Below are 19,780 nucleotides of genomic sequence, written 5' to 3' on the forward strand. Positions count from 1 at the left end.
TACGTCTTCTCCTACAATTTATATATTTTTGGCTCTTTCTCTTTTCCCCTTCTGCTCCAGCTCTTCTGAAAAGCCCGCAACTGAGTCCCAAAGAGAGAAAACTTCTCGACCGCTGCAGCCATGCCCTCCAATAAGGACGCCTCTGGCTGCCTCGGCTCACCGCCAGGTTTGATCTGCTTGCCGCCCATCTCTGAGGACCTCCAGCTGGTGTGGACCCAGGCGGCCCAGACGAGTGACCTGGACAGTAACCAGCACCTGCTGCAGACTTTCAGCTATTTCCCATATCCCAGCCTTTCTGACCTGGCTTTGCTCTGCCTGCGTCACGGCCTGCACATGGAGAAGGTGAAGGCTTGGTTCATGGCGCAGCGGCTGCGCTGCGGCATCAGCTGGAGTGCCGAGGAAATCGAAGAGACTCGGGCTCGCCTCATCTACCACCAGGACCAGCTTCACTTTAGTTGCCTGCTGGCTGGCAACCAGGGCAACTCCTGGCACCACCAGACTTGCAAAAGCCCTTCGTACTACCACCAGCTGGCTCCCCACTCCCTGCACTACTCCGGTAAATATCCAGAGAACCAGCAACCTCTTGTAACCTCCTTAAATCATTGTAGTACAGCTCCAGGGACAAAAGAACTCGGGACGATCGCTCAGGACATTTGGAAACTGCAGGAAAACACCCCATCCCACTATAGGAAAGCTCAGGAACATTTTGAACCTTCAGGGATCATGGTGAATTTTCAGAATACCAAAGAGACTGTTTCCGGTGCTTATCCACCCATCACAACCCTCGGCCTGGATTATAATGTCCCAGATTCTCCCACGATGGCCTGGAGCTTCCCTGCGCCTGCCGTTAATGGTGGGCACCACCCGGTGGTTCTTCCACTGGGTTCTTCGGTGAAAGTCAGCCCGTCCTCCTCGAAAGTGACAACCAGCGTCGCAGACTGGCAAAACCATCAGCACTCTTTCAGCGACCAGCAGGCTTCTTTGCCAGAGGTTTTACGGAAGCCTAGGCGGAAGACAAAGGAGCAACTGGATTTGTTAAAGGCCTTCTTCCTTCACCGGCAATGGGCCAGGAGAGAGGATTACCACCAATTGGAGAAAGTAACTGGGTTACCCCGGGCAGAGATCATCCAGTGGTTTGGAGACACGCGTTACGCCCTGAAGCACGGTCAGCTGAAATGGTTCCGGGACAATGCAGGGCAGAGTCCTGAGCCTGCTTCCTTAGGAGGACCTCCTCCTCCCGAGCCATGCACAAATTCTCCAGACACAAGCCCCCTGGAACAGTATTGGGCCACCCACACGCAGCTGCAGGAGAATGACTTGCCAATGCTCTGTCGCAAATCGGGAATGAGCATAGAGCAAGTGTTGAAGTGGTTTCACTCACACTTGCCGGCCCCATGCGAGGTGGAGGTGTGTCTGGGAGACGACGATGAGGTAGATGAAGACATGGCAGCTGCGATGATAAAGGCTGAAGATGAAGACTACGACGAAGACGAGGATGTGGAAGAGGAGGAGGATGAAGACTGAAGGACTTTTGTGTGGATGCTGGAGGGTTTGTACTTCTCAGAGGAGCAGGTGGAAGGATCAGTCAGGCAGATTAGTCAGTCCTGAGAGTGAGGTTTCTGTCCCTAGCACTTTCCTGCTGGTAGCAGTGACCCACATCACTTACATACTAGAATGTATTTTTTCTCCTTTGAGCCTTTAAAAACAAAAACAGTCTTTTTTCCATTCAGTGTTTATCAAGGCAGAATCACAACAGTCTAAAGATGGGGTTTCCAACCCTTTAAATGCAAGTGGCCATAATATATGAATCCCTTCAGCAATCGCTGGTCTCAAATGATTTATTTGGAAAAACTTCAGTTGGTTAATTGCCTTGCTTTGGTTTCATATTGTTTCTTCTAGAAGTTTTCCTTAATAATTATACATTTCTTCCCTAGGTCATTAAACTATGAAACCCAACAATTGCCTAATTTTGTTACCTTTTCTAAGGCTTGGAATACAGATATTTTTCATTTACGCTTGGATGTATCTGTCTTGATTCTGTTTGTTCCAATTTATTTATTTTTTTATTCAAATTTAGAAATTGGATCGTTCTTTACCAGAGTTACAGAGATTTGGCAACCCCACTCTTTCAAATTCCATGAAAGCCATACATATAAGATTTAATTGGTCTAAGCTCACATACCAACTATGTTTTATTTTTTTTGAGTAAATGAACGGTTAAAGTAATTATTTGTTGTCGGTGCTTATGTTTTGTTTTATATGCCAGTTCTTTGAAATCAAAGAAATGTACAGGTGAAACTCAAAAAATTAGAATATCATGCAAAAGTTCATTTACTTCGGCAATGCAACTTAAAAGGTGAACCTAATATATGAGATAGACTCATTACGTGCAAAGCAAGATAGTTCAAGCCGTGATGTGTCATAATTGAGATGATTATGGCTTACAGCTCATGAAAACCCCAAACCCACAATCTCAGAAAATTAGAATATTATATGCAATCAATAAAACAAGGATTGGTACATAGAACAATATCAGACCTGAAAAGTATAAGCATGCATATGTTCTCAGTACTTGGTTTGGGCCTCTTTTGCAGCAATTACTGCCTCAATGTGGCATGGCATAGAAGCGATCAGCCTGTGGCGCTGCTGAGGTGTTATGGACGACCAGGATGCTTCAATAGCGGCCTTCAGCTCTTCTGCATTGTTCGGTCTCATGTCTCTCATCTTTCTCTTGGCAATCCCCCATAGATTCTTTATGGGGTTCAGGTCAGGTGAGTTTGCTGGCCAATCAAGGAAAATGAAGTCAGCATCCCCATAAAGCTCATCTGCCGAAGGAAGGATGAAGTGCTCCAAAATCTCCTGGTAGATGGCTGCGTTGACCCTGGACTTAATGAAGCACAGTGGACCAACACCAGCAGATGACACGGCTCCCCTAATCAACACAGACTGGAAACTTCACACTGAACTTCAAGCATCTTGCAGTGTGTGCCTCTCCATTCTTCCCTCTGGGTCCTTGGTTTCCAAATGAGATGCAAAAGTTGCTTTCATCAGAAAAGAGGACTTTGGACCACTGAGCAACAGACCAGTTCTGTTTTTCTTTAGCCCAGGTAAGACGCTTCTGATGTTGTTTGTTGTTCAGGAGCGGCTTGACAAGAGGAATATGACATTTGAAGCCCATGTCCAGGATCCGTCTGTGTGTGGTGTCCACTCCTTGTGAAAGTCCTAACACTTTTGAATGGCCTTTTCCTGACAATCCTCTCCAGGCTGCGGTCATCCCTGCTACTTGTGCATCTTTTTCTTCCACACTTTTCCCTTCCACATAACTTTCTATTAATGTGCTTTGATACAGCACTTTGGGAACATCCAACTTCTTTTGCAATTACCTTTTGAGGCTTTCCCTCCTTATGGAGGGTGTCAATGATGGTTTTCTGCACAACTGTCAGGTCAGCAGTCTTTCCCATGGTTGTGATTCCTACTGAACCAGACTGAGACCATTTAAAGGCTCAGGAACCCTTTGCAGGTGTTATGGCTTAATTAGCTGATTAGAGTGAGACACTTTGAGCCTAGAATATTGAACCTTTCATATTCTAATTTTCTGAGATTGTGGATTTGGGGTTTTCATGAGCTGTAAGCCATAATCATCTCAATTATGACACATCACAGCTTGAATTATCTTGCTTTGCATGGAATGGATCTATCTCGTATATTAGGTTCACCTTTTAAGTTGCATTACTGAAATAAATGAACTTTTGCACAATATTCTAATTTTTCGAGTTTCATCTGTAGAAAACAGACTAAGGCTATCTTTCCTGTTTTCATGCCTTCAAGATACACTAAAAAAATGTTAGTTTCCAGACTGGTACTTAATATGGTGACTGTAGCTGTTATATTCAAATTGATATTTTATCATTAATCCTCCATTTTCATTCTCTCCTTTATTTAAAAATATCATTTTTGGAATGACTTCTAATATCTGCTTTTAATAGTCTTCTTTATCATGTGACTTTCTTTTAGTTGCTCTGTTTTCTTTTCCTTGTTCTGTTAGTGCCTTGATTCACCAGCTTTCCCTATCATCAGTTTTTCCATTCATGTCATATATCTGGTCTGTAGTTGGTTGATATAGTGAATTCAATGCCAGTTAGAGATATTGTAAGATAACAAGAGTGGCCTCTTGCAAAAGAATTGCAAACAGTCCTAAAAGCTTGGTATCTTCTTTTGTCAAACTGTCATTGCCCTCAGATTGATGGGGAAAATAAAACTCATACATTCTGAGAATAGCTTTAGAGATTAATTTGGAGGAATTTGCAAATTTGTGAAAGTATGAAGAGGTAGACAGAGATTAATCATCTGTATTTTAAAAATTCTATTTCAATTTTTTTAAAGTAGGATCTTTACAGAAATAGCCTCTGCCTCTCCAGGCAAGAGAATTTTAAAGTACTGAAATAAGCTAATCAACCTTAGGTAAAGAGAAAATGGTACATGGATTATGCCATACTTAGTGAAATGTTCAAAGGCTGTAACTTGTCCAAGATAGAACTAAGCAGAATAATTTGATTTGTTGACTGGTTACTTAATAAATTGAATGAGTTAATAGATAATTACGTTCAGTAAATTATATCTGTCTTTTTCCTCTTTCTAAGTATAGTCTTTTTGAAGGCTTATCTTTTTTATTTTAGTCCGGGAAGCAACGTTGATTGCAAATACAGTAACCCTACATTATGTGCAACCTGGGTCAAATTGTTTGCATATTTCATCTTAGACAAAGGATTTTAGCTCAGAGAACATACAACGTAATACATTTCCTTCTTAGCAAATCTAGTCACAAAGTAAGATTGGAGCTAGGATCCACAGGTCAGTTAATGGGCTATAATTGATAGTTAAAACAGTAACAACTCTGCTACTGCAGAGTTCACTAGCTAGTTTTAGCCATTTTCCTCAAAAGACTTTATAGGGTTTTATTTTAAAATTATGTCACATATGCTAAGTGCATTATACACTTTGCCTTGTATAATAATTTATATTTATTTACTACGATTCATACACCAGTTGGTTTCAGGCAACTGTGAACGGCTTATTACAAGTCACAAAAAATATTTAAATATAATTTTAATCAAAACAAGTCTCCTAATGGCATCACTCAATTACTAATTGATTGCTTTTTAATAAGGCTCAAATATTCAAATACTGCAGGAAATCTGCACAGAAGAGTCTATCTTGCATCTTACATTAGGATGATGTTTAAGAGAACAGCTGCTTTGGCCACCCCCATTATTGCTGGTGGATTTGGCTGATGGATGAATACCTGGGGAAAAGTACAATTAACTAGTTGCGTGGAGCCAGTCTTCCCAGTTTAGGACTGGATTAATTGTTCAGCTTGCTTAGCAAAATTGTATTCTGATTTTTGATAATGTATTTCTAATGTACTACAATTTTAGTTTAACAGAAGACATGGGGAATGAGGAGAAAATAGGGACTTTGTCCCTTTGGATGCTGCCATTAAGATTTCTAAATTGTAAAGCTGGGACTTAAACAAATTTAACATTTAACAGCAAAAAAAAATTCATCTTACTGGCAAGGGTGATGAAAACTAGAACCAGGGTGGGGGCGGGGAGTAGAGGGGAGCCATAATTTCACTTGGATATGGATTACATTCATCGTCTTTCACAAAGCTGTGTCATGTAACATGAAAGGGTGAGAATGAAGAATCCATGTGGGTCTCACTTACCTGTGGGGAAAGGATGGTGTTGAGTGAGGTGTGAATCTCAGCTGAGAATGACAGAAAAAGAAAAGCAGCTGAAATGGGTGAACCTTTTCCTAGCATGTCTAAAGTCTGTAGAGAATCTCAGTCATCCAGGTCATGGTTGTCCCAAAGGTGCTTTTTCAAGAGGCAACTGGACTTTTTTTGCTTTTTCTCTTGAAGACATTTTGCTTCTCATCCAAGAAGCTTCTTCAGCTCTGACAGGATGATGGGGAATGGAACCATGACCTAGATAACTGAGAATCTCTACAGACATTTAGCTATACAATTTGGGATGAACACTTTTGGAATTGTGTGGGAGTAGGAATGGATTTTCAAAGGAAAAAATTGCAGACTACAGGAACCAGGAGCACCACCCAGGTGACCCTGAGGACACAGATAAACCTCCAAGTGCTTCAACAACTCCCTAAAAGGACGCAATTGCCAGCTGTCCGCAAGGAATATAAATCCTTCCATTCCCCACTATCCTGTCAGACTCGAAGAAGCTTCTTGGATGAGAAGCGAAATATATTCAAAAGAAAGAACAAGAAAGCCTAGTTGCCTCCTGAAAAAGAACCTTTGGGACTACCTATCTACAATCTTAATTTTTACCTGTAGGGAGCGCAGTCTTTCAGCATTGTGGTCAGGAACAGAAGCACCTGCTGGATCTATAAAACAAAAGCAACAGGAGGGCAAGTTCTGTGGGAGTTGAAGGGCTATCTTCACACCTTAGTCGCTTTTGGCATTTGCATATTTCATGTGTCAGCTTGCCTAACCATTCTGGAATACATAATGCCAGACTTCAATATGCTTTGGGCAGACTGGTAATGTCAGGCATGCATCAAAAGAAAAGAGGACTTTTGTAGGCAAAACCGAGGGAGATTAGGACAAAGGTTTAATTTTACTTAAAAGAAAATAACAGTATAGTTGATGTGATTATTCCTTGTGTATGGTTCTCTTTCTGTTAACTTTAAACAGTACTGGTCAATGAGAGTCACTCAAGCTAAATCCAGTGCTTTGGGACTCACCTGTAGCTAGTGAGTCTTAGATGTTATGAGTATTTACAAGTCATTATAAGCCAAATTTACATAAGGAGCTAGATCACAACCAAAAGTAGCGTGTTTCTGCACAAAAACATTGAGGAATAAACATATATTTGCCAAAGAGGAACACTTTCCTCACCTGGAAAGATGCCGAGGTTGAAGTATGGAGTTTCTTGTGGCTCCCCAGGGTTACTAGCACTCTGACTCGCCATTGGGGTTTGAAGATTGAAGACATTGAAACTGGGGGTGTGGGAAATGAAAGGAGAGGACCTAAAAGGAGGAAGGAGGGGAAAGTGACAGAAATCCTGATCATTGTGGAAGACAATACTAAATATTTTTAACTTACACTGTGTAACTATATGTAAGCAGCAGCACCATCTAGGCCTTCTCCGACTCACCTGTAGAATAAGCTCTGCATGGAGTCTGAAGATGGAGTAGCTGTCAAATAGAATGTAAAGGTGTTACATCTGGAATGAATAGTGGAGATCAAATGGAAAGGTGATGGGAAGTTTAAGGATAGGTATGTGGGGAAAAGGTGGTGTGAGGAGTAGATCAAACAGAAATCCTTTTATTCGTTACAGAGAGGGAATGTGGCTTCTCTTCACAATAAATTCTGTCCTAAATAAAAAGCTGTGAAAGGATGCTTGTCTGTAGAAATAATACCCTGGAAGATTCTTGATTTTTTTTTTCCTTTGGGCTCCTGTATTGCCTGGAATCTCAATACGGCAGAAATTTATTGTTTGTTGACAGTTCTTACCATTCGCAAAGACTGACGGGGTTGTTCTGATGGCTCTCCTATGCTGAATAAAGGGGGAGAAAAGTTTAAAGGAATTTTCATTTATTTATCTCATTTGTATCAGAGCAGCATACCACAAAGCTAAGAATAGTGATTAGATATGTAAAATCATTGCAAAAATATTAAGAACTATAAAAAGCAAAGCCCACGTAGAAATACAGTGAGATATGAAGAAATGTTTAATGGAACAAAAGTACTAAAAGGGCAACTATTAAAATATTCAGAAACACCTTACAGCTAACATTATTGTTTTTTATTGCAGATAAACCAGTTTGGGGCTTTGGGGCTTTCAGGATCTCCCGGTGAAACCTCCTTTTAAACCACATTACAGCTAAGGAAACGGTGGTTCTGCCCAAGCCATGTGCAGCTAAAGAGAAGGAAGAGCCCAGAATGTTTTATGTCCCAAAACAGTTTTTCATTTGGGCAGATGGTATCAGTGGAATTTTATTCTCAAAACTACTTCAAATAACTGCACGAAACAAAGCAGTCATTTCCTGGTAAAAGAAAAGCAGTGGCAGAAACTAACCTGCCAGCTGAGGGGATGGCTGACTCTGGAAGAAATGGAATCCATAGAAGATGAGCGGCTGAGAAAAGAGGCACAATAGGTCAAGAAGCTGTCACTAGTACAACTGAAAGCTAAATCTGCAATCAAATGCATTGTACCCTTATGGTTTTTTAAGTATAACAATCATATTTTGCTGTAAGGGAGCTAGACTGAAAGGACCATAGTCGCAGCAAGGAGATTCTAAGATATGGAAAGACACTTACTCCACTTAGAATATCCACACCTTAGAATAGAAGCCACTTGTCTGAATAGAGGATCCCTTCCATCTCAATTCTGAATTCTGATTTCTTGAAGAAAACATTGTTCATTCTCTTTAATTCTGAGCAAGTTTCTAAACTTTATGCAATCTGGAGCACATTTAGAATAGTGGCTGCCATGGAAAACTTAGTTCAAAATATCCTTTGCCAGAAAACCAACTAGCTCTTCGGGATATTTTCACCATCCAACTGGGATTTTTGTGTGGACTCAAAAGGTATACTAACTAGAATGAAGCATTTTTGCTGGCTTGTTTATTTCCACATTTGACAGTTTTTACCAAAAACTGCTGTCAAAGGAGAGTTTTTTTATAGAAACTATTAACAGTATGAATCACCCCTAACTAAAAAATATAATAATTACCTGACCACCTCACTGGAGCGCTGGAAAATTGGTTGTGGTGTAACTGCAAAGTATGAGATAGTTACTATGTAGTCATGGTTAACTCTGCTAGTAATACATGTTGGCCTGAGATAATAAATCTTATACTTGGATATATCTGTCCATATCCTACATTGATCCAGGCAAATATCCCTATAGCTAAGTAAGCATACACAAAATATTACCCTGAAACGAGTGAAGTGATTCAGGATCCTTATCTCTTACCTGTCTGTGAGGGAGGAGTGATGGCAACCGGCTTTGGGGTGTTGTTTCTGCATCAAATTGAAATGAGTTTGATTGGTTAGGATAACTACTCCTCCCCACTCACCCCTAAATATTAGGGTTTTTCTCTGTCCTGTGTTTTCAGTGCTGGCCAATGATGGCTCAAGCTCCTTCATTTTGCCAGAGAGATCTCCTATAGTACTGCCTCTATTTCATGGGCTGCCGGTCCTGATTAATGTTTCCAAAGGACAGAACAGACATACTGACCTGCTATCCTGGTGTTCTCTGGGAAAAGCCTGTTGAGAGAAGAGGGAAGATTTGGGAGTCAATAGCCGGGCTCCTAACATGCAAAGGACTTTGATTTACTCTCTCCTCGATTTATTCTCTTCTGCAGAAGAGCAATAGGCATTGCTGCCAGCAGAGGGTGACAAGAAACCAAATAAAGGAAATATATAATTATTTCCACCAAGCATCTTACCTTCAGGTTGAAGTACTTCTTCTTCAGTTCCCTATTTTCCTTCTGTACAGCCTCTAGTTCTCTACATATAGAAGTGGCAGGCAGGAGAAACAGAAAGCAGGTAATAATAATAATATGCCGTGATGCTTTAAAGCCCACTAGAGAACACTTCAGCACTGATGAGAATAAAGGAGGAGGGCTGCCTTTGGGGCTATGCAAGCTATTAGTTTCACTTCACAAATTATCAACATGTTTTAATGGCTGATATCAGGAGGGAGCAGTAGCCTGGAGTCTTCTTTAGAAAAGTATATAATCCTATTTGCTTGCCACAGTTTTTATCTCCATCAAAAATAAAACAAGTATTTCTTTTTTCCCTTCCAATTAGGACAACTGAAGGATATTTCCAGCTCATTCAATAACTTTCTTTTGGGGAAGAAGGGACAGGAAAGAATGGCTTTCTGGATATATGAACGGAAAAAATTGTTTTGGGTATTTTAATTAAACAGCCCAGAGTGGGGGGGTTGACTTAAGAAGGTACAATGGACCTTTGATCAACCAGTAATGTTCTTAATTGAGTGACAATATGAAACTAGATCTTGTAAAATTAATCATATTAACTTCACTAATCCCTACAAATAAAACTAACAGGCTGTATTCACAGAGTAGGCCAAGAGGTAAATGAAAGACCTAGACACTGTATTTGCACAACCTGTTAACCTTAGTTTGAATCTATTTAGCTTCACTTATGGCTTGGAGTGCTATATGAAGCAGCTTATTTGGTACTTCAGTGTATTCTGTATATTATATGTCCTCCTAGAGAATAGGATATTTTAATATTCATACTGTGTTGTGCAGACACATTTATACTGTTTTCCTTTCTTAAATGAACACAACCTGCATATCTCACTTTTCCTGGATAGTTAGTTTGTGGAGAGCTTGCTGGAGTGCTCCTTCAGCTTTTGAAGCATTATTTTTGTAGAAAGAGACCAGCAGGTCCATCTGGCTCTTCTGGAATGTCCATACCTAGAAAGAAGACCAGAAGGCACGAGAGAAATGGATTTCAAGGAAATTCAGCATTTGGTCTCATGACTGTAACTCATTTAGAGATATAAGAAACAGCATGTGTGGAACCTTTCAAGTCCAAGTACATCACTCAGAGCAGAAGACATCTCCTGTATATGGATCGTACACGACCAATCCCTACAAATCACAGTAGGCTTGTGATAGGAAACCTTTGGATTCTGAATATTATTCAAATCTTTTTTTTTCATGGTTTTATTAATTTATGACATACAAAAAGAATACAAAAGCAAATATTAGGTAAATTAGAAAAGGAAAAAAGGGAAGTGGATAATGGAAAGCAAGGGAAAAGGGAAAAAAGGCATTGACTTCCGATTCCTTTGGTGCAATAAAATAAGGCATTAAGATTATTAATATCATTCAAATCAAACTCCCACACATTTCAACTAGGATGGTCAGCAGTAACAGCTGATGGGAAGATTTGTACAGTGACATCTTTCCTAGATTGGAAGTCTCTGATCACAGTCACTCATGCCTGATCACCTTTTTTTTAGATTGCCAATATGTTGCCAAGAGTTGACAATCATTTGATGACACACAATCATTTTGCTGTATCTATATCTACTCTTCATTATGATTACAACTCAGTTTTCTGGTTTACAGCCCTATAGGGCTTGAGGTCTGGTAATCTATGGGATTACCTTCTCCAAATGCCTACTCAATAAGATTATAGACTCTTTCTGGATCCCGTTTCTTAAGACACATCATTTTCAGAGATCCAGCTGACTTCCTTCTCTGGAGCACCATTGCTGAGATCAGATTGTTTCCCACCCTTTTGCTGGGGGAAACCTTGGAGTAAATTTGTAATGAGAGTCACAGTCCTGATATGGATTGGATGTTATTAATTTTGCTCATTAGAGTACGATGATTTGTTTTGCTATTTATTTTTATTACCATTTTTATTATATTTGCATTATTTTATAAGATGCTGAGTGCCTTGTTTGAATTAGAACTGGCATAGGACTGGCAGTAATGGCACTGTGCTTACATAGAAGACCTATATGGGCCTTAATAGAAAGAAATGGAGAAGGGGAAGGCAAAGGATAAGGGGCAAAGTCCAAAGTTTTGACTTTATTTGGCCAAGTGTGATTAGACACACAAGGAATTTGTTTCCAGTGGAGAGGGAGGTTATTCTCCAAAAATCACAGACCTGGCTTTTCCCAAAAGCACTGGGAGAAATTGAGGTGGGCAAGAGGATTTAACAATGGCTTGCATGTGGAACCTTAATTTTGGTGCCAGATTTTTTAATGTTCATTGTTTATATGCATAAAGTATATGTATAAAGTATTATGGATATTATTTTAATTGCTAGTTGGGAGATGCCCAGAGTTTGATGTAATTTGGGTGGCTGTATAAATATTTTAAATTAAATAATGATCAAGATTCTCCAGCCCTGGAACCATCTAGTTAGTAGCTGAATCTAATGGTCTAATAGTACTTTATATATTTACTTTAATATTCCATCCAGTCAGGGGCGTGATCTGTGGTTTTTGTTTGCAAGGCATATATTATATAGAGCAAACAGTTCAGACTTTGTGTACCTAAAGCTGTAAATGAACAAGGTGATATGAATATTATCCACAAGGTGAGTTGAATGATAGCAAGGAATCTTACGATAGCTTAAAGTCTAACTAATTTATTATAGTATAAATTGTCTCAGATTACATTTATCGGCTTTCCTTCTTAGTTACCCCCAAAACTGTTTCTAAACCATGAGTATTTAATAATTAATTTTTAAAATTAAAGAGGACATCAAGGAAAAAAATCAATATTGTACAGAACTTTCTATTTGAATATCTGGCATGTGCGCCGTTTTTGTCTGATAGTTTATGTTAGGCAACTGCATACTTTTTTTAACAGAAAAAAGTATCTTATCAGAAATACTGTAAAACTGGTTACAGCCTAGTTAGTGCATTAGGTAAATGTGTCATAACCCTCAAACCCCTTAAACATGGGTGTCTGTGATACAAATATAACAACTTTCTCTCACTTTTCCCCCAACTTTTGGAATCTCCTTCCACAGGGTTGGCGCTCACTTGTGTGTTACATTGCAAGGGTATTTTTAACAGCAGGGGGAGCCCTTTCTTTTCCCCAGGCCTTTAATAGTTTGAAATAGTGCTTCCCAAAGTGGGTGGTACCACCCCCTGGGGGGCGGTGGGATGCCTTGGGGGGCACTAAGAGGCAAAGGGGCCGGCAGAGGGGTGCTAAGAGTTGGCAGGGGAGCGTTCGAGGCGCTGGCCTCACAGGGTCACCCCATTGACTATTTCACCACTCTGGAGCTGGCGCCTCGAATGCGGCAGCTCTGATGGACCACTCCGGTGCAACAGTCAATGGCATCCATGGATCACCTAAGGGGAGACAGAGGAAGGGGGGCTTTGACCCCATGCCCAATATCCAGTATCCCGCTTAGCCAAGCCCGCCCCTTTTTGTAGTTGCCATGCCTGACAGCAAGTTCACAGGCTGCCAGGGATCAGCCTCCTAAGCTGCTCCCCCTCCTGGGGCACTCACATCGTAGAGGCCAGTGCTGTTCCCTCCTTCCTGGAGCAGGGCAGGGTTGAGGAAGCCTAGGGCTCTACTTTCACAATGTGCCCCTGCTGAGTTCAACGCACCAGCTCCGCAGGCTTACCCCATTGAGCCCTTGCACTGCTCTGGTGCAACAATCAATGGGGTGAGCCTGCGATGCCAGCACCTCGAACACCCCCTGCCGCTTCATAGCTCCCCCAAGGGGACCAGCAGAGGGGCGCTAAAAGGCAGTAGGGGGGCATTTGAGGCACTGGCACTGCAGGCTCACCCCATTGACTGTTGCACCGCTCCGAAGCCAGCACCTTGAATGCAGTGGCCAGCGGCTTTGCTTTACTGTGCCGCCGCTGTCATATTGTCTGCCCGTCTGTCTGTCTGTCCGTTTCTCTATCTATCTATCCATCCATACACCCATCCAAAAGGGTAGGCACATTGGGAAAGTAGAGCAAAGCCTGTCTGGGAGGGAGGGAGGGGGAGAGAGAGAGAGAGACCTGATGCCTCAGATTGAAATGAGGCCTAATTTAGACTGAGGCTCTTTTCCACATTGAAACATCTTTGCCAACACATTGAAACATCTTTGGCTTCTGTTAAAGGTTTTGTGGATGAAACATGGTCAAGACTATCAGGAAGCTCTCACATTTTGTTGAGGCTTTAAACAGGATCCATTTGACCAGACCTCCACCCTAAAAATTACTTTTCCCCAATGTATAACAGTGCCAATTTTGAAGAAGGCAAAACCAAAATGTACTGATAAATTACAAGGAGAACACATGCATGCACACTCCCTTCTAACCCTGCTGGAGCAGGTGATTGGACTAGAATAGATATCATCTTTCTCCTCCCTCCCTTCTTTATTCCTTTTTCTTCCTGTCCCTTCCTTCCATCCCTCCTCTTTCTTTGTCCCTTTTTCTTTCTTTCCCTTTTCCTTTTCCTTCTCTTTCTTTCTCTCTCTTTCCTATTCTCAGGCTCACCCAATTGACTTGGTACACCGTTCCACTCGTACTTGCTTGGGCAGGTCCCTCCAGTGCAGCAGGCTCAATGGGGTGCACCTGTGGGGGCGGCACCTAGAACGCAGCAGTGGCAGCATATTTGAAAAGTAGAGCAAAGCCAGAGGTTGGTAATTTTTGCTGCAAAGAATCACAAAAGCCTCTGGGCTGTGCACAAGAAGGGACACACATGTCAATGCAATTCAGCAACATAAAATAAATAAATACAAATAAAACAAATCAACAAGAATCTGCAAAGCATCTCTGATTAGATTCTATTCACTTCTAGAATCGAATCATAGATGTTTTGCCAATTCTAGTCTAATGACCTGCTCCAGCAGGGTTAGAAGGGAGTGTGTGTGTGTGTGTGTGTGTGTGTGTGTGTGTGTGTGAGTGCATGCATGGCTGTCAAAACTCCAAAAAAAGGTTGGACTTCCGGTTTGAGCTGCTTCAGCGACAGACCGAAACCTCGTATCTGCGAGGCTTCGATCCATGCTCGCCACTGGAGCGCCCCGAGCTGGCTGGTTTCGGGGCTAAGACACCCCCGTAGATGTGGTAAAGAGGGGGGAGACTGCCAGCAGGGTTGAGGAGAGACGTATCTCTCCTCCCCAGCTGGCCATTACTCCCTTTCCCGAAAGGCAGTTGCAGCGGTGGTCAGAAATGGCCACCACAAAGAAGAACTCGACTGGAAAAGAATGTGCAGGAGGAAGATAAGAAGAGAAAGTTTTGGTTTACTGGGTCAAACAGCAAAAGCAACAGATAAGGTACCCTGGAATTGAAAGTGTTAAAAAACAATAACATTGTTCCCTATGAAGATTTTTAAGCTGCGAAGGAGAGAGAAAAAGGAAAAGATTTGGTTTTCTCCTTTTCCTATACTGACAGCTAAGAGACTTAAGCAAGAAATTGGAAAAAAATCCACTTTGACATCAATAGGCATTTAATGCTGAAAATAAAAAGTCAAAGGGATAATAAAGATTTCTGGATCATTAAAAGCTTTTGGAAACAGGAAAGGAGAGAAAAAGAATAAAAGGGTAGGATCTGGAAGGGAGGAGACTGCCTGGCATTAAAAAAGAACTTACAGCAAAATCTCAATAAGACTTCCAAAAGATACATTCTAACTGAAATATTGCAACCAAAACCCCAGGAAGAGAAAGTCGAAAAAGAAATAAGAAGATATAACTCAGGACTATCTGGATTACTTGATGATTTCTGGATTCTTGGTTATTGTAGTTGAATGACTAAAATCAATTGGGTGGTTGTTTAAAACTATTTAAAATATGAAACAATGTATGTTTAAAATGTCTGATAAAACAGCTATCGTAATTCAGTGGAATGCTTGTCAATAAATAAATGTAACAAAAGGTATATTTAATGATTTATAAAACATATGTAAAGAGAAATAAGGGAAAAATTAATTATGGAGATTATATGTGTTTTTAGGGAAGTATGATATTTAATCGAAAAGAAGTGTTAAAGATGTTAAGATTTTAATGATTATTAATGATAGAACTGAACTGGAATGGAATGAGGGTCTATAATTACATATATTTACAATCTTTCTTTTTTTTAAAGAATATAGTGTGTATTATAAGAATGTGCCAAGCAGAATTCGATTGGAAGTTATGTATTATGTATTATATTGAAGGTCATAAACTTAAGATATATGTTGAAGTTTAAATAAGAGTTGAATGGATGTAATTAAAAGATATAAAGGTGTCATACTCCAAATAGTAACTACAGGAGAAAATTTGTTTAATGAGAAAAGATAATATGAAATTTATAGAACAGACAAAAGTATAAATATAATGATTTGAATTGAGATGAGATAATCAAAATAAAATTGAGAAAATTAAATGAGGGGAAAAACTATATAGGAAATATAAAACAGTATAAGATATAGAATAGAATACAAAAAGGAGCATGAAATTGAGTTTTGTGTCTGTATAAAGAAGTTCAACCCGGGACCATGCTATTTTCAAAAAAGATGATTTACTTGTATTTTGTGTGTGAAAACCCAAATAAAACTTTTTTAAAAAAAACCCTCCAAAAATAGGTCAAGTAGCTGTGGGGAGGCCAGTCATAAATTAGAACACTTGCTAAGGAACTGGCCATTAAGTGAGGACTGTTTGTATTTGGTTTGCCAGTCACCTGGTCATGCCCACCCAGTCACATGACCGCTAAACCACACCTACCCAATCATGTGACCAAGCCACGCCCAGCCAGCAAGCCATGCCAGCCAGTCATGTGACCACCAAGCCACGCCCAGCCAGTCACGTGACCAGTAAACCACACCCACAAATTAGGCCACGCCCACATAAATTTGAATCTCACCCCTGGGTGGGAGGCACCAAGGATGAGTTTCTAGCACCAAGGGGGCGGTGGACTGAAAAAGTTTGGGAACCACTAGTTTAAAACATAAGGGATGCAGAGGATGTTTTATCACTATTGTAATTAATTATATATAATACTTACTTCTTTTGTAAACTGTACTAGGACATTTCTATTTTAAAATGTGATGTATAAGCATTCATATGAATGAATGAAAATAAGGCAATGTTATCTAAACTAGTATCTGCACATATGTGTGTTTGCATCATTCTCAGGACTGAACTTCTGATGTTTTTTTCAAGTTTGTTTCTCTTCTCGCAGATCAAGTTATTGAGATGACAAGGAGACTTATATGATTATATGGAAATTACATGGATTGCTGTTCTCAATCATCCTTTCTTTTTAACCCCCAGGAGGCCAAACTTTCGTTATGAAAATCAAGATTATATAGTATTTCTCAGTCTAGCACAAACAAACATAGAAAAGAAAGCCTTTTGTCACTGGCTGAGTAAGGATGATCTGTCTGTTATCCAAGGATTTTAGAACTGCAGGATACTTCTGCCAGAGGCTCCTATGCAGAATATTGAATACAAGGTAACAGTTTTGCCCATTTTCTGGATCTAATGAAGAATAGCTGCAAACTTTGTTAAGTTCAATTAAGTGATATAATTGTAAGAAAATAAATAAAAACATTTTTAATGGAGGTAGAATAAAATACAGATCCATTTCATCTTTAAAGGTTCCTCCCCTCTTCATCTGAGCGCTAGGCTATCTAGTTTAAGAGATGGGATTAGGATGAGGATTATCATGGTGGATTTTAATGCTCAGGTATCGCTGATTCTGCTGAAATTTCTTCTGCTGATTAACTAGCTCGTCACAATATTTATCTGGCTCCTTTATCTAGATTTATTGTTGAAATTAATTAGCTTACTTGGCAAACTTGGGATCACCATTACTACAGAATTAACCTTTCCCCAGATTGGTTATTAACCAATCCTAGCGGACCTTGGATCATTCATCTATCATGTAACAGCTATTAAAAATGGAATAAAATGTACCTTAATTTTGGGGAACATGTTTGACTAGGGAAGTGGTTCATTCATGTTTTCTACAGGGTGGGCGTGCCTCCAAACACTTTAAGTGGGTCAGAATAACTTAAGTATTACATACCTGTTTCAATCACTGTTCCCCTTTTTCACAACTAAAATTTATGGGAATATAACCCCAAATGGTTTCTTACCTGAGAGATATGAGCAATATAGTTGAGTGCTGTTTCAACAGGGTTTTTGACAAACTTCTTTTCTTCTTGTTTCATCTGAAGACAGAAAAGCAAACAAAGGGTAGATAAGAGTTAAATCGTTTATAATCTAAAAGGAGAAACATGTTGAATTTTTCAGAGTTACCTTTCCAATATCATTTCACCAATTGAAATATGTCTAGTTGATACTCGGTCATTCTGAATTCTTGTGCATATGATTTTGATTATTTTTTTCATTTTTTATTTATATAAAAATAAAAATGTATATAAAAACTGTTCTAAGGAACTGAAAGTAATGTAGTATGAAGAATACCACTTTTGGAGTATTGAAAAACAGCAGGAAAAATATTCTGAAATAAGTAATTTAAAAAAAACATTTTTCTTCTCTCACCTAACTTTATAGAAGCCTTCTAAAATACATTATAGTGACTGATTCCATGTCATTCAGTACACAGCATTGATGGGCAGTATTTGAATACTGTACTTTTCTCCATAATTGGGATACATAATGAGATCCCGATTGCCAGGTAGCTGAAATTATTTTTACAAATTAAAAGTACATAATAAATCATTCTCAAGTTTTCAGGAAATATCTTTTGTTTGGCTTCTTATAAATTAATATTTATCCACTTTCTACTAATGTCAGAGCTCTATTAAACTCATTGTTTAACACTCATTTTTTTAAAGAAATCCTGCTCACTACTGGTATTTGGTTAAAATTAAATATTTGACACATTCATCCAATAAGTTGGAATACAAAGTCTGAGTTCAGAGACACCGAAAAGAAATAATATTTCTTACAGAAACCAGAACTTACATTATCCTTAAGAGACAAATATTTGCAGCTTGTTCCACAAGAAGGGCATTTATCTAACAAGATTAAAACATAAAATGTTAATATAACATTGAAACGTTTCATATATAATAATGTCTGAAATAGCAAAATGAATGATTTTTCTAAAATTAGCAAGCCAATTTTTGTTTATATTCTCTGTAAAAAGATTTTGGCTGATCTCTAGATGTGAAGGAGGTTTGGGGCTGGATGGCACTTTGATAGGAAGCCATCAGAAATCTCAGAATTGTAGATCAATCTAGAATGTGGCAAAAACATCTGTACTGATATCAAGGAAATGACACACAAGTGTCCAATAGGTCATCAGAAGTCAGGCACATTTGAAGGAGACGTCATTTTTATTTCTTTGATTTTTACTCCCCTTTTGTGCTGTGTGGCACACACACAAAAAAGCCTGTAAAGTAGAAAAATCCACTTCATACTTACCTGTACCAGCACATTCTTTGCAAAATATGTGTCTACAACTAGTAACCAAAAAGTCAGATTTCTCTTGGCTGAAGCACTGATTGCAATGAAACCAATCCATGCTGCAAGGCAGAAAGGTAAGGTAGATTTTTCTCAGCTTTTATTGTGAATAAGGATGTGTCAGATGGTTTTCTAGAAAGAATTGTAATTGAATTTGAATTTTTGCAGGAAACAGAAAAATATATGTTTTTGAGGATTAGAATAAAAATACAATATTATTAAAAATATCAATAACGCTGTAACAGAATAAGAGGTTATTTTATACTTTTAACTGCAGTAAAAGAAAATTGAAACTGACTTTTTTATTTCTGCCTTTTGGTCTTTGCTCTTCTTTTTCTTCTTCTAAATATTGGTTGTCAGTTTATATTCTGTATTTAAAAATTTTAAAAGATGTTATAAAAAGAATTGGATTGATGGAAAAGTAGAAAGTTAAATTAAAATAAGCAAATGAATTATAAAAATAGAGAGGAAGAGAAAGGGGTGGTGGGAACCAGGCATTTAGACAAGGTTGGATGGATATATTGGATTGGAAACAAAGGTGTAATACCAAGGGACTGGCAGAGAAAATATAAGCAACTGAATGATACGTTTATATCAAAGATTGTGTTAGTGTTACTAAATTGGTTAAATGTTGACTATGTTAGTTTCTTTACCCTTTCTTTACCCACATAACCCTTTCTTTAAAAAATAATCCTTTCTTTAAGGGAGGCAGAAAGTAACATATCATCACCATCTTTATCTGAGTATTACTGTACGGACTGGTCTTATATGGACTGAAGAAGGATGATTGCAACTATATTAGGCCAATAGATGCAGTGGATGGATGGAAACTAA

At 39.2% G+C, this 19,780-nt stretch overlaps 2 protein-coding genes across 2 annotated transcripts; one reads left to right on the top strand and one right to left on the bottom strand.

Moving 5' to 3' along the window:
• Positions 1–120: 120 nt before the first annotated feature.
• HOMEZ (homeobox and leucine zipper encoding) lies at positions 121–2,013 on the top strand. Its single transcript, XM_026719544.2, has one exon. It carries the CDS (start codon positions 121–123, stop codon positions 1,522–1,524), a length of 1,404 nt encoding a protein of 467 aa, XP_026575329.1. The 3' UTR covers positions 1,525–2,013.
• A 2,990-nt stretch (positions 2,014–5,003) lies between these two features.
• Positions 5,004–19,237, bottom strand: RNF212B (ring finger protein 212B). The gene is made up of 15 exons (XM_087918194.1): positions 18,908–19,237; positions 18,446–18,498; positions 17,611–17,685; positions 10,364–10,479; positions 9,478–9,538; positions 9,267–9,295; positions 9,003–9,049; positions 8,760–8,802; positions 8,103–8,160; positions 7,538–7,580; positions 7,179–7,218; positions 6,920–7,050; positions 6,350–6,405; positions 5,726–5,766; positions 5,004–5,302 (listed from the first exon to the last, which is right to left on the bottom strand). Exons 1-15 carry the CDS (start codon positions 19,005–19,007, stop codon positions 5,269–5,271), a joined length of 927 nt encoding a protein of 308 aa, XP_087774320.1. The 5' UTR covers positions 19,008–19,237; the 3' UTR covers positions 5,004–5,268.
• Positions 19,238–19,780: the final 543 nt, after the last annotated feature.

This window comes from Pseudonaja textilis, chromosome Z (assembly GCF_049901715.1).
Source record: "Pseudonaja textilis isolate UNSWEBS1 chromosome Z, rPseTex1.2, whole genome shotgun sequence".
NCBI lineage: Eukaryota > Metazoa > Chordata > Lepidosauria > Squamata > Elapidae > Pseudonaja > Pseudonaja textilis.